This window comes from Doryrhamphus excisus, linkage group LG15, assembly GCF_037039965.1.
Source record: "Doryrhamphus excisus strain RoL-2023G ecotype Guam linkage group LG15, RoL_Dexc_Guam_v1.1, whole genome shotgun sequence".
NCBI lineage: Eukaryota > Metazoa > Chordata > Actinopteri > Syngnathiformes > Syngnathidae > Doryrhamphus > Doryrhamphus excisus.
In genome coordinates, this window is record NC_136371.1 from 2247952 (window position 1) to 2267703 (window position 19752).

Consider the following 19752-nt stretch of genomic DNA (forward strand, 5'->3'; position numbering starts at 1 on the left):
GGTAGAGGAAACATTATGAATCATAATCGTGATTTATGACTTCCAGGGGTATTTTTCAGCATGTCCAATAGTCAGGGGCGGAATAATTGCTGTCAAAGTGGCGTCCACAAAGGCATGTGCCTCCGTCCCGAAGTAGAAGACTCTGGCATGGCTCCTTGCAGGCAGCAGAGTAAGGATTGGGTTATATTTTTGGAAGGGTGTGTGTGTGTGTGTGTGTGTGTGTGTGTGTGTGTGTGTGTGTGTGCATCGGTCGCCTTGTTAGGTCCGCTCAAATTTTCCCCCAGCAGGGCCAGTCAGGAGACAGACTGCTGGGTGGCAGGGACAGGGCGGAGAGGGGCTTTTCTCCGTGGCCACCTGAAAAGCCATGTAAGAAATTCCCAACCACTCAAGTATAATTTTATTTATTTGTCTATTCATTTATTTGCGACTGTGAAACTTAAAGTGGAGAGGAGCCATCTTAAATTCTTAAAACTGGCACCGGATTTTCATGGACACGCTCAGAAATCTACAAATCAGAAGAGATCCACTCAAGTTGAGCACTCAGGATGTCGCCAACCATGTTTTGATGTCATCTGAAGGTGAAGTGGGTGTGACGCGGGTTTTAATCTTTAGCCGGGCTACAGACTCCAAAGCTTTGGGTGTGTGTCTGAGCCGAGATGAGCGGGGGTCGCTTTGAATTTGATGACGGTGGCGCCTACTGTGGAGGCTGGGAGGGCGGCAAAGCGCACGGCCACGGCATCTGCACCGGGCCCAAGGGTCAGGGTGAGTTCTCCGGATCCTGGAACTACGGCTTTGAGGTGGTGGGCGTCTACACTTGGCCTAGCGGGAACACCTACGAGGGTTACTGGTCTCAGGGTAAGCGTCACGGCCTTGGGGTGGAAACCAAAGGGCATTGGATTTACAGAGGGGAATGGACACACGGCTTTAAGGGCAGATATGGAATCCGGATCAGTGTCGGCAGCGGGGCCAAATATGAGGGGACGTGGAACAACGGCCTCCAGGACGGCTATGGAACGGAAACCTACGCAGATGGAGGTAAGATTTGCTGATTTATCGTAATGATGGATTCTGATGCCAAAAATGTGCATGTAAAAAGCATGTATTAAAAGGTCACCAGCAGTGCATGATAGTAATATCATTATACAACATGAAATTATTATTATTTTTTTTCATGCATTAAAATGTCACCAGCAGTGCATGATAGTAATATCATTATACAACATGAAATTATTATTATTTTTTTTCATGCATTAAAATGTCACCAGCAGTGCATGATAGTAATATCATTATACAACATGAAATTATTATTATTATTTTTTCATGCATTAAAATGTCACCAGCAGTGCATGATCGTAATATGAAATTATTATACAATTATTATTATACAACATGAAATTATTTTTTTTCTTCATATAATATGAAATTATTATAGAATTATTATTATACAACATGAAATTATTTTTTTTTTCATGCATTAAAATGTCACCAGCAGTGCATGATAGTAATATCATTATACAATATGAAATTATTATTATTGTTTTTTTTCATGCATTAAAATGTCACCAGCAGTGCATGATAGTAATATCATTATACAACATGAAATTATTATTATTATTATTCATGCTTTAAAATGTCACCAGCAGTGCATGATAGTAATATCATTATACAACATGAAATTATTATTATTTTTTTTCATGTATTAAAATGTCACCAGCAGTGCATGATCGTAATATGAAATTATTATACCATTATTATTATACAACATGAAATTATTTTTTTTCTTCATATAATATGAAATTATTATACAATTATTATTATACAACATGAAATTATTTTTTTTTCATGCATTAAAATGTCACCAGCAGTGCATGATAGTAATATCATTATACAACATGAAATTATTATTTTTTTTATGCATTAAAATGTCACCAGCAGTGCATGATAGTAATATCATTATACAACATGAATTTTTTTTTTATGCATTAAAATGTCACCAGCAGTGCATGATAGTAATATCATTATACAACATGAAATTATTAATTTTTTTTATGCATTAAAATGTCACCAGCAGTGCATGATAGTAATATCATTATACAACATGAAATTATTTTTATTTTTTCATGCTTTAAAATGTCACCAGCAGTGCATGATAGTAATATGAAATTATTATATAATTATTATTATACAACATGAAATTACTATTATTATTTTTTTTTCCATGCATTAAAATGTCACCAGCAGTGCATGATAGTAATATCATTATACAACATAAAATTATTTTTTTTATTATTTATTTTTCATGCATTAACATGTCACCAGCAGTGCATGATATTAATATCATTATACAACATGAAATTATTATTATTTATTTATTTTATTTTTTTGTGTGTGTCCCATCCAGCCATTGGGGCAGATAGTATTGCTCTAACAGATTTGCTCTGTGTCAGGAAAGGAGTAAGCTACAACTTCCCTGTACTATGAAATTTTATTTGCCGTTATTTGACGTTTTTGTTATGCGCATTTGGAGCGACCGGACCGAAGAAACACAGAAAAGAAGAAGAGAAACTGGGGTGGGGGTGCTAGGGGGGTGGAGACAGTCGAGAGAGAGAGAGAGAGACAAAAACAGAACATGAAAGTATTATTGGCAATTTTGTTGAAGTTTGAGCTGAGTTTGTGTATTTAGGTTGAAGTATATCACTGAAATTCAACTATGAATCAACAGTGAGTTCCCTCCCTCCCCAGCTGACTCATCAGCTCTGATGTACAAGTTTCAGCGGTGGCGGAGGAGGTGGGGGTGGGGGGGGGGGGGGTGCGATGGCTCCAAATGTGCAGAAGTAATAATAGCCCACAGGTCCTCTGTCTTGCTGGCCTCTGGGCTGCTTAGCTGTCACTATAATCCACACGTATGTCAATTTTAGCATGAGTCCAGACCAGAGACCAGACCCCCCCCCCCCACAGATGACTTCTCATGGGTTGGCGTGAATGAGCAAAAGACCATACATGTAATAATAAATATGACTACATTCATTCATACTGAGTTATTCTAATGGTATGTTTCAGGTACTTTCCAGGGTCAGTTCACCGGCGGGATGCGTCATGGTTATGGTGTCCGGCAGAGCGTCCCCTACGGAATGGCAGCAGTGGTCCGCTCCCCTCTCCGTACTTCCTTAACCTCCCTACGCAGCGAGCACAGCAACGGCACGGTCCTACAACAAGACATCCCCATAATCACCACCACCAGTGCTTCAGGTGAGGAGACACCCGTCTCCAACCCTTCCCACCTGGGACCGTCCCGAGGAGGCTTTGCCCTCACTCTCCAAGTGGACCCCGATGCAGTGAAACCCAAAAAGAAAGGTCTTTTTCGCAGGAGTTCTTTGTTGGGAAAACTGAAGAAATCCGACTCGAGTACTTCACTATCCAGTCAGAAGAGCAAGATCAGCTTCCTGAGGACGGAATCGGCTATGAGCTCCAACGCCAGCGACACCAACTCGACCATCAGCATGGGGGATGAGAGCCTGGCCGGAGCAGAAGACTTCCCTCCGGTGGAGGCAGACATCGATGCCACAACTACAGAAGTCTACATGGGCGAATGGAAGAACGACAAACGCTCGGGATATGGAATAAGCGAAAGATCCAGCGGCCTGAAGTATGAAGGCGAGTGGCTGAACAACCAGAGACACGGCTACGGCTGCACCACCTTTGCTGAGGGAGGCAAAGAAGAGGGCAAGTACATGAACAACATGCTGGTGAAGGCGGTGAAGAAGAGGGTCATCCAGCTGAAGGGAACTAAGATCAAGCAGAAGGTGGAGCGGGCTGTGGAGGGGGCTCAGCGGGCCGCCGCCATCGGCAAGCAGAAAGCAGAGATTGCTGGTTCCAGGTAGGAACACAACCATTCTTTCTGATAAATAAATAAAAATAAGAAATAAATGTAATTAAATAAATTTAATAAAATTTTTATTTTTAATTGTAATATTTTTTTATTTTTATTTAATTGTAATAAATTTTTAATTTTAATTTTAATTTTAATTTTAATTTTAATTTTAATTTTAATTTTAATTTTTATTTTTATTTTTATTTTTATTTTTATTTTTATTTTTATTTTTATTTTTATTTTAATTTTAATTTTAATTTTAATTTTAATTTTAATTTTAATTTTATTTTTATTTTTATTTTTATTTTTATTTTTATTTTTATTTTAATTTTAATTTTAATTTTAATTTTAATTTTAATTTTAATTTTAATTTTAATTTTAATTTTAATTTTAATTTTAATTTTAATTTTTATTTTTATTTTTACTAAATTAAATTAAATTAAATTAAATTAAATTAAATTAAATTAAATTAAATTAAATTAAATTAAATTAAATTAAATTAAATTAAATTAAATTAAATTAAATTAAATTAAATTAAATTAAATTAAATTAAATTAGTGCAGGTAAACATACACTATAACTTAAATAAATTTTAGCTACTTTCAAGGCTTGTTGATGTGATTGGCCCTTGGTGTGATGGAGAATCATCTAATTCCAAACAGTTTGCATTAGTTATCATACTATGTTGCACTAAGCTTCTTCTTTGAAGACCTGCCAACTGTCATTAATGGAAGTATTAAACATTCATGAACTAATTATTCTACTGTGTATTCTAATATGGGGGTAACGGTGCCCATGATGACGATCGCAGACTGATAGATCACCAAAATAGTTTGGGTCACATTCACTATCACAAAACAGACGTGCTGCCTGCAATATAAGAATGTTGTTCATTTTCAGTTAGCAGCACACAGACTGTGCTAACGGTAACCTGCATTGACTGGCCACAACATTAGGTACACTTGCACGGTAGCACAAGAGCGGCATCAAGCATACTGCATGTACTATGGTTGACATAAGCGTGCTAAAATATTACATACCTCTTAATACGTACTCAGTATGCACATAGTTTCATAACTTTTTTTCATTATTATTTTTAATTTTTTAATAACTTTTTTATTTAATTTGTTAATAACTTTTTCATTATTATTTTAATTTAATTTTTTAATAACTTTTTTCATTATTATTTTTTATTTAAGTTTTTAATAACTTTTTTCATTATTATTTTTTTATTTAAGTTTTTTATTTTTTTGGTGTCCCGTCCAGCCAATGGGCCAAATACTATTGTTGATCTAAATGCCCTTACACGCTAAACAGATTTGCTCTGTGTCACAAAAGGTGTAAGCTACAACTTCCCTGTACTATGAAATTTTATTTGCCGTTTATTTGCTGTTATTTTTTAAATTATTTTATTCATATTATTTATTTTTAATCATTGAAACTATGTAAGGAAATTTTAGATTCCCTTCTCTCATCAGGAAAAAAAAGAGTTTGTTTTTAGCCTTTTTGGGTCTTTATAAATCGACAGTAGAACATAGGGTGGTTTCAGAGAAAACATCTGATTTCGACCAAAAAACAGAGAAAACTCTTTTTTTCTGCAGCGAAGCAAATTCAAGCAGAACGGTGACTGACGTCCAGATTTTTAGTTTTAGTGACACCTCAAACATCTGAAGAGTTGTTTGCTTCTATGAAAGAACAAAAACAACACAGGAAAAAAAAATGATGACAAAATAACTACATTTATTCACAGGTTTAGAACATAACACAAAATAATCTACACAGATGTTTGAACTATTTACAGATAGCATAACCAACGTCACACCTATCCTACGCCATCGCAACAAATCCACAACCAGACACACATTTCCCTTGCGTAAATCCTACGCAAACCTAAATTGTGATGTCATTTTTTCACGTTAACCGAAAAATACGCAAACGGGGGCAGACGCTACACAAGATTCCATTGTATTATTGTCAACCATCCGTCTGTGACCTTACAAGGTGTTTTCATTCTGAACCTGAAAAAGTCCTGTTGTTTACAGCAGCATGGCTTCCACTGATGAACTGCAGACCACCGACCCAGCACATAGAAATCCAAATATTTCCCGACAAGTACTATAAAAGATTTATGAGACGGTGACGATTGCATCATTGCTTTTAAACTCACTAACAATGTTGGACACTGCCGAGTGACACTTGGTGATCTTCAGTTTGTCCTGTGATGAATGAGCTTTTACTGCAGTTGATGATTATCTACATTCAAAGTAACATTAAGAAGTTTCATCACGATGACCGTCTTTTATCTTGAAGCCATCACAGCTGTGATGACAGCAAATATGCAACGGGGCAACTTTCCAGCACTCAAAGACCAACAACGGTAGTTATACGTCCCTTTCCCAAGGACACCTGACTGTGAATGTGGGGTGTACCATTATCCCTTTTGAGGGAAATAAAAAGGGGCTTGAATCCAGACTGGATACAAAACACCACATCTGTTCTATTATTAACTGTTTACCAATGGATTGATGGATTTGTATGGCTGTGAAAATGCCAATGGTTTCATTTATTTGGAACATGCATACAAGTTACATTGGAATAAGGGCTGACGATCAATTATATATGTAATTGTGATTAATTACATTTTCAAAAACGGTATATTTTAGAAACAAAGTGATTTCATACGACTCAAACAAACAATATGATTCAATGTTTTTGAATGTGTTGATGTTGACATTAATTAATCTTAATCAAATCTGAATTAAATCATAGTTAATCTTAATAAAAAAGCTTAATTAGTCTTAATAAAATCTGAATTAATCTTAATAAAATCTGAATTAATGTTATTAAAATTTTAATTTTAATAAAATCTGAATTAATCTTATTAAAATCTTAATTTTAATAAAATCTTAATTAATCTTAATAAAATCTTAATTAATCTTAATAAAATCTAAATTAATCTAAAATATTGAAGTCAATTCTATAAAAGTGTCACTGTAGTGTGTAAAACCTTCCAAAAAAATTTTTTTGGGGGAAATCCCATAGTTTTTGCATGTGTAATACATAACTAAATAAAATAAAAAAGCTGTCCTCGACTATGCCTGCCAGTAACTAGAATCCAAATTTTAACTCGCAGCGGCAAGGTACCACTATATAAATGACAATTTCAAAAGTGCCATCGACGTACAAACTCCGTGACATAGTGACATATTCCAAATACCATTTTTTTTTGTCCCTCAATATTTGTTCCCACTTGTGTTTCCCCATCCACCGCTGCGGTTCCTTAAACTACACTTTTTCAAATAAAATGGTGCCAGTAATGTAAACTTTTGTTAACTCGTTATTAATGTGAAACTTTGACAATCCTAATTGGAATACCGTTATGCTGCTGTGGCACTTGTGCCAGGTGTTGAGGACCCCAGAACAAAGAGACCAAAGCAAATGTATTTAATAATAAACAAAGGGCACACCGAAGGTCACTGGGGAAGCTAAAAGTACAAACAAAAGAGTAAAAGTAGCAAATAAGGATTTACAAAGTAGCATCAAAAATACAAGTACAAGGCAGAGACACAAAAGCTCAGGAGCAAAAATGAAACGTGGAAGTGGAGGCGGTATATGAAGGCCTAATGGATGATGGGCAACAGGTGTGCAGACCAGGAGAACAAGGCAGGAGTCTGCTCCATTTAATTCTATTCTACTCCCTCTTTTTTTCACATCAATTATGTTCACTTATGACACTATTATGCACGTTTGTGCACTCTGACTGAAGTCAGTATATTCTTCTGAAAGACGGCGAGAAGTTATTCAATTTCCTATGAAACCACAACCTTTGAACCATTTCACTGGCATGTTGTTCTATAAAAGGGTAGACATGACGTAGTACGTGTTCCAGGTTTCCTCATTATCTGATCCAGAGGCACGGTTTAAAAATACACGGCCAACATGCTTGGACTCTGCCTCTGCAGACCGGTTAGTTATGCATGCAGCAGACAAACACGCTGTGTGGACATTGTTCTGTTGTATGCAACGGCACACAAACGTCTGGTGGGGGTCTTGTGTGTCCGGACTGGGTGTAAATGACGCACACTCGGGGGGCCCTGTTGTCACGGAGGAGCCCTGACTAAATATGGACAGGTGCACTCTTGCTGTATCACAATCACAGGGGAATGCAACAGCTGATTACCCCCCCCCCCCGAACCCTCCCCCCTGTTTCCCTGCCTCGTCACAGATACACACCCAAACTGTTTTCTTTAGCTCAAATTCGGTCAGCTCACTCAACATAAAGCTGATTTTCCTGTCCTGCACTAGGTGAGGAAATCGGGAACAAAAGTTGTTTGGAAATAGCCACGCAACTTTCCACCCGCCACCAGTTCATTTGATCACCTGCTGTATTCTTTATGCCTGTTGCTAACAATTGCAGGTCGCAGAATTAGGCCCATCTTGCGTCACTTGTGGTGTCAAATGGTGCCGTGGATATAAATATGATGCACCTCATAAGCGAGTATTCAAGCGATAAGGAGCGTATAAATGTATGACACCCAGCTTAAGCTAGGCAGCCGTGATTATGCTAGTACTGCTGATCGCTGCGATTTATTTTGGTGAACAATTAGCAGGTTGTAACATTTGGAAATAAACTCAACTATATGTGTGAGGATGGTAATGGTAATGGTTTTATTTCATTTGAACATGCATCCGATTACAATTGAATGCATCACATAATCAGTTCACAAATCCACATGTCCAAAAGGAGTAGGAAGAAGCAAAGCTTATTAGATCCTACCCCTCCATCTGGTACTTTTACAATCAGTAACTGTTATATTTGTTCACTTCCTGCTTTCTGAATATGGTTTAAGGTTTTTTTTTTGGTTTGTTTTTTGTTTTTCGGGGTGTGCTGGAGCCTATCAAAGCTGCCTTCAAGCGTGAGGCCGGGTACACCCTGGACTGGTGGCCAGCCAATCACATGGCACATATAGACAAACAACCATTCACACTCACATTCATACCTATGGACAATTTGGAGTCGCTAATTAACCTAGCATGTTTTTGGAATGTGGGAGGAAACCGGAGTACCCGGAGAAAACCCACGCATGCACGGGGAGAACATGCAAACCCCACACAGAGATGGCCGAGGGTGGAATTGAACCGTGGTCTCCGAGTTGTGAGGTCTGCACGCTAACCACTCGTCCACCGTGCCATTCAATTTTTTTTTAATGTAAAATTAACCTCTGGAATGTGTCCGCTTTGGGAAGTTATCATTGAAAATGTTGATCTTCACTCGACCTCAATAAGACGAGTGGAATCAAGAATGAATATATAGAAAAATTCAACTTGGCAAACACATTTAGTTCTGTTCTGGAGCATGTAGTTGTCTTTTTATAGAAGCTAAGTCACTCTTTCACACTTGCTCTGTCTTGCTCACCATCTCCATGAGACACACAGTTAAATAGGACCCTTCACACAGATCCAGTGGCACATGCCAGAATGACAGAATAGCTCACCATCAGCAGACTCCAGGACAACTGCAGCAGGGGGGAAAAAACAGATGAACCACAAGGAAGCTCTTTTTATGTTCATAAAATATATACCAGTATTTAGTAGTGTCATGCATGTGGTGGATTGCTATGCCATATACTAAATTATATAACAGAAAGTAATAGTGCAAAGTATTGTAGTGTAGCTTACAATGCTATCATTGGGATACACGTACTATGAATGTGATCATGCATTAACACGTATACTGACGGTAACATGTAATAGTTGCAGTATCTTGCCGTATTTTGATGATTTAAAACACTACCGACACTCTATTTTCTCTGCGCATTGATACACATACTTATGCTAGTTCTTACGATGCTGGAATGAATCGGTTCTTTTGAACGGCTCATTACCATGAACGAGTTGCAGCTGGAAACCGTACCGCTGGGAATTGTACAATTGGTACAATGGGTAATTCAAAACAGTCACTGTCAAAGCAGAGTGTTATAGCACCACCTTGTGGAATATTTATGTAGTTAATGAATAATGGGTTTGCTTCATTATGAAGCGCTTTAGGTATCTTGAAAAAGCGCTACAATAATATTATTATTTCAATTAACACACACACACACACACCCCCCACACACCCAAAATTTCAAGTTTAAATGTGATGTGTGGTTGAAAGACTCTTTGCTGTTCAATTCCTGGAGTACGTGTGACAAACTAGCGTCTTCTGCATCTATTTCAAAGCTGCATATGTCTATCGGAATACTTCTTTAAATAAGATTTAAATAAATCTTTAGCAAAGGAGTGAGTACGTATTGCATCATGTTACATTATTGAAACAAAACCATGACAGGGTTGTCGCTATTAATAATATTAATACTAACAGAATATTATATTAATATAATATAATATAATATAATATAATATAATATAATATAATATAATATAATATAATATAATATAATATAATATAATATAATATAATATAATATAATATAATATAATATAATATAATATAATATAATATAATATAATATAATATAATATAATTTAATTTCATTTAATTTCATTTCATTTCATTTCATTTCATTTTATTTATATAGCACTTTTCGGAGTACTCCAAGACATTAAAAACAGATTTAAACAGGTGGTTTTTTGAAGGTGGGAAGGTCGGGGCAAGCAAGGCAAAGAGTTCCAGAGGGTGGGGGCAGGGATGGAGAAGGCTCTGTCCCCCCAGGTTCATTAACAAATGAAGCATTAAAGTAATAGTAAGAATAAAAATGGCACTTAAGGACCGATATTACAGTATCCGCATTGGAAGTGAAGGCAACAGAGGAAGGAGGCCATCTGTCGCCACCCTTTCTCAACTGTCATTTATTGGCAACGCAACAGCGTAACCCACCGGATGCCATTTTGTCAGCTATTAAACACAATCTTCAGTTGGGAGGAAATCACGGACTAGATGCAGTTGATCCGCAAGCTTGAACTTGAAACATGTCAACTATATTCAATTGGATCCGCTCATGGCTAATGTTAGCGTTTGAAAGCTTGGTTAGATTGAACGTATTAAAAATGAACAGTAATGGTCATATTTTGCAGTGATGTAACATCAGTACATATGGACAGGTGGAACTCTTGTCATATAACAGGAAACCTCAAAGAGTGTCTAATTGTTCCAGTGGGACCCATCAAGTCACCCACAGCCCCGGAGGCTATTTTCAGTTCAGTGTGAGGTTACACTTTGTCAAGTGTCGCAGATTAATCACAGTCAATCATAACAAATCAGCACAAGTCTTGAATTTCAGCATTCCGCCGCGTGTAAGGGGAGGGGATCGGCGTTTTAAAACAAGTATTGGCCGATATCAATACTTTTTTTCAATGATATCAGCCGAGGGTGGCACGGTGGTCGAGTGGTTAGCGCGCAGACCCCACAGCTAGGAGACCAGGGTTCAATTCCACCCTCGGCCATCTCTGTGTGGAGTTTGCATGTTCTCCCCGTGCATGCGTGGGTTTTCTCCGGGTACTCCGGTTTCCTCCCACATTCCAAAAACATGCTAGGTTAATTAGCAACTCCAAATTGTCCATAGGTATGAATGTGAGTGTGAATGGTTGTTTGTCTGTATGTGCCCTGTGATTGGCTGGTGACCAGTCCAGGGTGTACCCCGCCTCTCGCCCGAAGACAGCTGGGATAGGCTCTAGTTGTGTGTATATATATTTTATATAAACAAGTTTTTTCTTGTTAATTCACAACTTAATTCTTTTTATATTATGACTTTTTTATATTTTTTGGAGTCGCCAATTAACCTAGCATGTTTTTGGAATGTGGGAGAAAACCGGAGTACCCGGAGAAATCCCACGCACGCACGGGGAGAACATGCAAACTCCACACAGAGATGGCCGGTGGAATGGAACTCGGGTCTCCTAGCTGTGGGGCCTGCGTACTAACCACTTGTCCGCCATGCAGCCCTAACATACAACATAAAGAACATAAAAACAAAGCAAGGCAGGAAATAAACAAAAGAGTCAAAGGACAGGAACCAAGGCATTAAAGGGAAACAAATTCAACTGTCACACAGACTAACTCCCGCATCGTGACAGTACCCCCCCTCAGGAACAGATCCCAGACAGAACATGCAAACTCCACACAGATTGAACTTGGGTCTCCTAGCTGTGAGGCATGCGTGGTAACCACTCGAGCGCGGTGCAGCCTACAAAAATATTCTATATATTCTATTCATAAATAAGGAATCCTACTTTGCGGAAATGTACTTATCAGGGTTGGGTCCTGAACCAATGAACTGCCACAAAGGAGGCATTACTGCCTTGCATTATGGGGGAACTTTAATTATCATCTTAAGTTTCATTGTTAAACTGTACTACATATGTCACCCTCAGGTCCACCCATGCCAAGGCCAAGTCAGATGGAGCCGACCAAGCCGCTCAGGCCTCCAACAGTGAATCCAGCATCGCCAGACTGGTGGCCAAAGAGCTCTCACCTTCCTTCTATCAGCCAGGTCAGCGGACAACAATATCATGTTTATTTTGAATATGATATTAGACATAACAGTTCATGTGTCTTTTGCGGCTGACAAATCAAACCTTGAAATGGTTTCACGGTGTTTGTCTGCACTGCAGTTGGACCCGTTGGCTACTGGGCTGGGGCTCACTGCCGAGGTCATCACATTTGAATGTCTAAAAAAAGGAACATCGTATTTGGTCTCAGGGATCAGATCAGTTTCATTGCTAGTCGGCCATACAAAAGCTTTACGTGTCTTTTTAAAAAAAATTAAAGTCTAAATATATTATTTCTTAAATCAGATGATGGCAGACATTACTGTAAAATACCATCAAGGTCTTTTGTTAAAAATGTTACACTAGTGAGGTTCTGGTTCTACCATATCTTACTTATTGTGTGGAAATATGGGCTAATAACTATAAAAGCAATCTTCACTCGCTTAATGTACTGCAAAAAAGGCCAGTAAGGATAATTCATAATGCCGCCTACAGAGAACATACTAACTCCTTATTTCTAAAATCACAAATACTTCAACTTGCTGATATAGTTCATCTTCAAACAGCTAAAATAATACATAAGGCTAAAAATAACCAATTAGCTAAAAATGTCATCCAATACTTCTCTACAAGAGAGGAGAAATATGATCTCAGGGAAGAAGTACATTTGAAACACTTCTATGCTCGGACTACGTTATGCTAGCCATAGCTTTTCAGTATGTGGAATCAAACTATGGAATGGATTGAGTAAGGAAATCAAACAATGCACAACGATGAGCCAATTCAAGAAACAATACAAGCAGTTGATGTTTGCTAAATACAAGGATGAAGAGTCTTGAACCAGTCATGATGTGCTATATATATCACTATATTGACACTTACTATGGTACCCATTATGGCATTGGATGCTCATATCACCTTGTACTTCAGTACGAGGTACATTATTAAAAAAAAAACTTAATCTGTATTATGGAAAGCAGGAAGTGATCAAATGTAACAGTTACTGATTGTAAAAGTACCAGATGGAGGGGTAGGATTTAATAAGCTTTGCTTCTTCCTACTCCTTTTGGACATGTGGAACTGGGAACTGATTATGGGATGCATTCAATTGTAATCTGATGCATGTTCAAATGAAATAAAACCATTACCATTACATATTATGCTGATTGACAGGTCCAGAGTACCTGAAGAAGAGAGTGATGCAGGAGGTCGCAGAGGGAAGCGAGAACACAGACACCATCATGCATGAGCCATTGCTGGCTGAAGAAGAGCCTGTGCCTACACCACCTGAAAGCCCTTTTACAAATGAACTAGACCGCCTAATGCCTGGGTCTTCACCAGGACGCACACCCTCCCCCAGTCCGGGCATTGTCATCAAGGACGATTCCAACCTTCTCAGTCCTGGCAGCTGGAATGACGACAAAGCCAGTAAAGGTGGCAGTAAACCCAACAGCAGACCCAGTAGTCGCCCCACGACACCTTCAGGCTCTGTTCCTGCTTCCACCGCACCAGAGGGCTTTAGTCGGCGTAGTCTCTCTCGGACGCCAAGTCACCACAGCAGCAAAAACGAGCAGGGCTCTGATCTGGAAATCAAACCCCTGCAGAAGTTTGATGCAGATGTAAAAACTCCAGAGGTTGCATCGCAATCCGCGAGGAACAGCTTTATCTCCTCGGATGAAGAGGAAATGCCACGACCCGGCCCTAAAGTACCCCCCAGCATTGCCTCCCCGGACACCAAAGCCAATGATCTTAAACCGGAAAGAGCTCCATTAATCAATGATCAAGAGCAATTCTTGGAAAGGAGCAGACCTTCCAGCAAAGCAGAGACAAAGCTGTCACCGAAACGACAACCCAGCCCAGCTCCATCCCCAATACCTGCACCCAAACCTGAACTTAAGACAGTACTCAAGCCCGTGGAAGCCAAAAGCAACAGTGTTAAACCTGCAATGAAAGTGGATCCCAAAGTCGATGCCCGACTGAAGGCAACAACGTTGAGTTCAAATCACGAAGCAGAATCTTTGGAGCAGGAGGTAAGACAGAAAATATTAATATTAATATTAATTAAACAGCCACGCCCGGTTGGTCCGTACTCCGATGTTAGCTAACTGATCGTTTAATATGCGTTCTTCAGTCACATCGTTGGTTAACGGCACCGTCAAAGTTAACCGTGTGTTTGACGTCACTGGTCAGCGCCAATATATCCCACAATTCCTCAGTTTGTTTACTTTCGGTTTAGTCTAAAAATGGGAATCCAAATGATATAGCAAAAAAAAAATTAATTACCAGGACCTGGTCTTTGGTGAGGCGGTATAGTGGTTAGCGCGCAGACCTCACAGCTAGGACATCAGGGTTCAATTCCACCCTCGGCCATCTCTGTGTGGAGTTTGCATGTTCTCCCCGTGCATGCGTGGGTTTTCTCCGGGTACTCCGGTTTCCTCCCACATTCCAAAAACATGCTAGGTTAATTAGCGACTCCAAATTGTCCATAGGTATGAATGTGAGTGTGAATGGTTGTTTGTCTATATGTGCCCTGTGATTGACTGGCGACCAGTCCAGGGTGTACCCTGGGATAGGCTCCAGCACCCCCGCGACCCTCGTGAGGAAAAGCGGTAGAAAATGAATGAATGAATGAATTTATAGGGCTGCACGGTGTATGAGTGGTTAAGGCGAAGGCCTCACTGCTAGGAAACCAGGGTTCAATTCCACCCTCGGCCATGTCTGTGTGGAGTTTGCATGTTCTCCCCGTGCATGCGTGGGTTTTCCCCGGGTACTCCGGTTTCCTCCCACATTCCAAAAACATGCTAGGTTAATTGGCGACTCCAAATTGTCCATAGGTATGAATGTGAGTGTGAATGGTTGTTTGTCTATATGTGCCCTGTTATTGGCTGGTGACCAGTCCAGGGTGTACCCCACCTCTCGCCCCAAGACAGCTGGGATAGGCTCCAGCACCCCCGCTACCTTTGTGAGGAAAAAGCGTTAGAAAATGAATGAATGAATGTTCTTGGCCGAATCTGGTTCTTGGGACATGGACTTGGGAATATCACTTCTCTGGTGGGGAAGGAGCCGGAACTTGTGCCAGAGGTTGAGATATCCCGGGTAGATATAGTCGCACTCACGTTGACCCACAGTTTGGATTCTGGAACCAAACTCTTCCAAAGTAGATGGACCATGTTCTACTCTTGAGTTGCTGCAGGGGAGAGGCGGCAAGCAGGTGTTGAGCTTATTAATAGCCCCCCCCAACCCCCCGGCGGCTTGGTGCCTCTAAGTTGGAGTTGTATTGGAGTTTTTCTTGGGGAAAGGGTCCTGACTTTTGTTTGTGTGTACGCGCCAAACAACAGTTCAGAGTAAACCGGCCTTCTTGGTGACTCCATCGTTCTATTGGAAGACTTCAACGCCAATGTGGGCAATGACAGCGTTACCTTAAGGGGCAGGATTGGGAGGAATGGCCTCCTGGAACCCAACTCGTGATGTTATTGTACTTCTGTGCCAACTGCAGTTAATCCATAACTAACACCATATTTGAACCTAGGGATGTCCATAACTGCACTATGCACCAGGATCCGCATCTGCATGTTCTAGACCAGGGGTGGGCATTGATATGACAAAATTTACAGGGGGGGGGGGGGGGGCAGACTACATATTTTACATGTAACAGTCCACCTGGTATTATTGTATCTGTAAAATTGTCATGCAATCTGCTATTATTATTTATTATTTTATATTTATATTTAAATATTTAAAAAATAATACAATATTATAATAATTACAATAAAATTAAAATAATAATTATTATATTATTATTATGTAAAATATGCAAATATAACAATAATATTATATATAATTAATATAATAATTAGCATTAATATAATAATTATAAATCATAATAGTTCTAATAATAATTATAATAATCTAATAATAATAATAATTATTATTATTATTATTATGTGCTTGTGTCCCTTTTTTCAGGAGCACTTTTTTCACAGACCATGGCAAAAAACAAAATTGATAAAACCATCAAAAGGTTGGCTCAGGCCATGATGCCAGGTTGTATGTTGAGTTTAAATGAAATACTTTGGAAAGATTGGGCGGGCCGTATTCAAACACTTGGCGGGCCGGATGTGGCCCCCGGGCCGTAGTTTGCCCACCCCTGTTCTAGACACACTGGGAGGACCGGTCCATTGAGTGCTAGTGGTCCCTTTAAGAAATAACTGCCTCAGTTTGCTCCGTAGTCCACCTTGGATGGCCTCTTTCAAAGTTTCATCCAAGAAAGGGCCAATCAGGGCTTCTGGTTGACTTGGAATTCACTTCCTTTAGGTTCTTAGAATGTCATAAACCTTCTTGTCATTTTTCCTTCTCAAGAGCCCCAACACCATCATGATCTGCATGGTCATCCTGCTCAACATCGGCTTGGCCATTCTCTTTGTGCACATTTTGTCATGAGACGCGTGTCACCACCTCAGGTATGGCAAGTACCACATGTTTGTTTAGAGTCCGGCATATATTTTATAAGGGACAAAAATTAGTTTTCTAGCTGCAGGTCACCATCAGAGCTGGACAGAGACGGCCTGCCTCCGCCGCCATTTTGGAAGACCGATGGAGATCAGAAGTCTTGTGCAGGACAGCAGCAGCAGCTCTTCTCGATGTCTCTGCTGGTGTGACAGTTTGAGGCTCTGCAGGCTGCAGACGAGCGAGAAGCTGAAGGAAACGGAAGAACTGAAATGACTCAGTATGAAGTTGCTGTACTAAATTGGGGGAGGACAGGACGGATGAGTGTCTTGGTGCTTCGAGTGTAAGAAGAACTAAACGCACAAAGTCTATGTTCAAAGTGGAACGTCACAGTTTGTCAACATTTTGAAAAAAAAATCTTAATTAATCACCCAAGCTTGCCGTCACCCAATCTGCTGTAGCATACTAGTATATTGGTTTTGAAAACAACTAAATGTTTTACTATACTATATTTTCCTGTCACTGTGCGTAGCCACCAACCTTTTCTCATTCCCAAATTTTCCAATACAACAGCTCAACCTGCTTCCCGACATAGAAATTGAGATGCCGACTATGACACCAGTTTCGCTTCATGGAAATTGCCAACACACACGCACAAAAAAGTCTTAACATTCAAAAAGATACTTTTTTAAAAATTGCATCAATAGTTGGATGAGTTGTTAGCACGCAGGCCACACAGCTAGGAAACCCAAGTTCGATTCCACCCTCGGGCATCTCTGTGTGGAGTTTGCATGTTCTCCCCGTGCGTGCGTGGGTTTTCTCCGGGTACTCCGGTTTCCTCCCACATTCCAAAAACATGCTAGGTTAATTGGCGACTTCAAATTGTCCATAGGTATGAATGTGAGTGTGAATGGTTGTTTGTCTATAAGTGACCTGTGATTGGCTGGCCACCAGTCCAGGGTGTCCAAAGACAGCTGGGATAGGCTCCAGCACCCCGTGACCCTCGTGAGGATAAGTGGTAGAAAATGAATGAATGAATGAATCTGTACCATTTTTAGTTTGGATCTGGGTTCTCCCTGAATCAATAGCCACGTTTACATGAGGAGTTTTTCCTCTTTCCGAATGACTTTTCCGAAAACAATGGTATCCATGGAAAGGAATATTCCAATCTCTTGTCTACATGCGCCGCTATAATCAACCGGAATAGTCAATGGGGCATACACAATAAAGCGTAAACATCAACATCATGTGATACCGACTTCCCAGAGTTTTTGTTGGAACTCGTTGGAATAACTCCGTACTTTTTCGTTCGTCCAGTCTTGAAATTTAGTTTGGATCAAAAACAAACTTTCCGCAGCAGTCCAGTTTCGCCTCCACAGATGGAGTGTGAATGGTTGTTTGTCTATATGTGACCTGTGATTGGCTGGCGATCAGTCCAGGGTGTACCTCAAAGACAGCTGGGATAGGCTCCAGCATACCGCGAACATACGCGGCATAGAAATGATGATTTGAAATGAATGATTTAAACATAAGCAACAAAGATTAGTGTTTTGCCCGAAATATTTTTAGTGTGTGGTTAATCCCTAAGAGTTTCTATTTAATACTCATTAACAAAGGATGAATGGAAGAATTGGCCCAATAATGGGAGAGTTTAATAATAATAATAATAATAATAATAATAATAATAATAATAATAATAATAATAATTTGTATAGCACTTTTCAAAATTCTAAAAAACACTTTACAGAAGAATGGAGTTGAATAAAAGCAAGTAATCAGAGTAAAAGATACATTAAAATGCAACATTCATTCGTTAATACACAGTTAAAACATGAGTAAAAGCGGGGCGGGTTGTTTAGCAGGTTGTTCTGCTGTATTTCATATTTGGGAATAAGTTTGTGCTTAATGTGATGCAATATTTAATTTCAAGTTAAATTGCAGCTTGAGCATCGTGGAAAACCTGCACAATAAATGTTGTCATTCTGCCGCATCAACGTTGATCAACTGATCAGGGAAGGCCGATAGGAAGCTTATCAGTGTTTGTACTGATTATGTTCTGTATGTGCCTGTGGTGTCATGTTTTAGGAGGTTTGAATTAAGTTGTGTGTATTTAGTGGGAGACCTGAAAGCAGAAAATGGATACGTGTTTGCCTGTAAGCGTTTCGTATTCACCGATGGACTAAATCCAGCGCCTGATGTGTATTGAAGCCAAATGAGTTCATTTTTTTGTAAGCATGAGGACACCGTATTCATGTACCAGATTTAAACAAACACCGCATCAGCATTTGGAATAGATTTGCACATAAGACTACATTTATTTATTTCCCAAAAAACTCAGATTACCTCATTTTCGTGGGTTGGAGAATACTTTTCTCAACTCCATGTCTTACATTAAGAGCACTGGCCAGCTATGTAATTAATCATTTATAATTATTTTTTGGACTGTACATTTCATTGCAAGTCAGTCTATCAGGTTCAAACAAAACTGTCCCTTCATCTTTCGGCTGGAGAATTTTATTTTGGAACCCAACAAGGTATATTTAGCATAGACTGTATAGCAGTGATTCTTAACCATAGGGCCCAAACTTGGGCCTCAAGCGCCACCTATAGGGCCGCAAAAAATGTTGAGTTTTGCATCAGTGGGCCACGAGGGCCATGGGACTACGTAGTTATCAACTGAAGACACCAGAGATAGGCTAGCCGCTATGCTACTGTATGTTATCCATGAGATGCTCGGTTACAGTGCAGCTTCCGACCAGATGGTGGCGGTAATGTGTCACTCAGTTGTTTAACAGGCTCACAGAACACCAGAAGAAGACTTCTACAACTACAACTAGCAATGGATACCTTTTTAAAACGAATAAATGAAGACAAAAATGGCGCCAGTGCCCCTCAAAAGACTACATTTTTACCAAAGTACAATCCTGACTTGTGAGTGGATTTGA

General features: G+C 39.4%; 1 protein-coding gene across 2 annotated transcripts; it reads left to right on the plus strand.

The window, feature by feature from the left end:
• Positions 1-298: 298 nt before the first annotated feature.
• On the plus strand, positions 299-18491 carry jph2 (junctophilin 2). Of its 2 annotated transcripts, none has more exons than XM_058052379.2 (6): positions 299-1035; positions 3061-3877; positions 12245-12363; positions 13535-14391; positions 16721-16821; positions 16893-18491. In XM_058052379.2, the coding sequence occupies exons 1-5, from the start codon at positions 657-659 to the stop codon at positions 16799-16801; spliced, it is 2253 nt and encodes a 750-aa protein (XP_057908362.2). In that variant the 5' UTR covers positions 299-656; the 3' UTR covers positions 16802-16821; positions 16893-18491. The 2 variants fall into 2 exon arrangements, with proteins under 2 accessions (XP_057908362.2, XP_057908363.2); XM_058052380.2 differs by having other exon boundaries at positions 16899-18491.
• The last annotated feature ends 1261 nt before the right edge of the window (positions 18492-19752 follow it).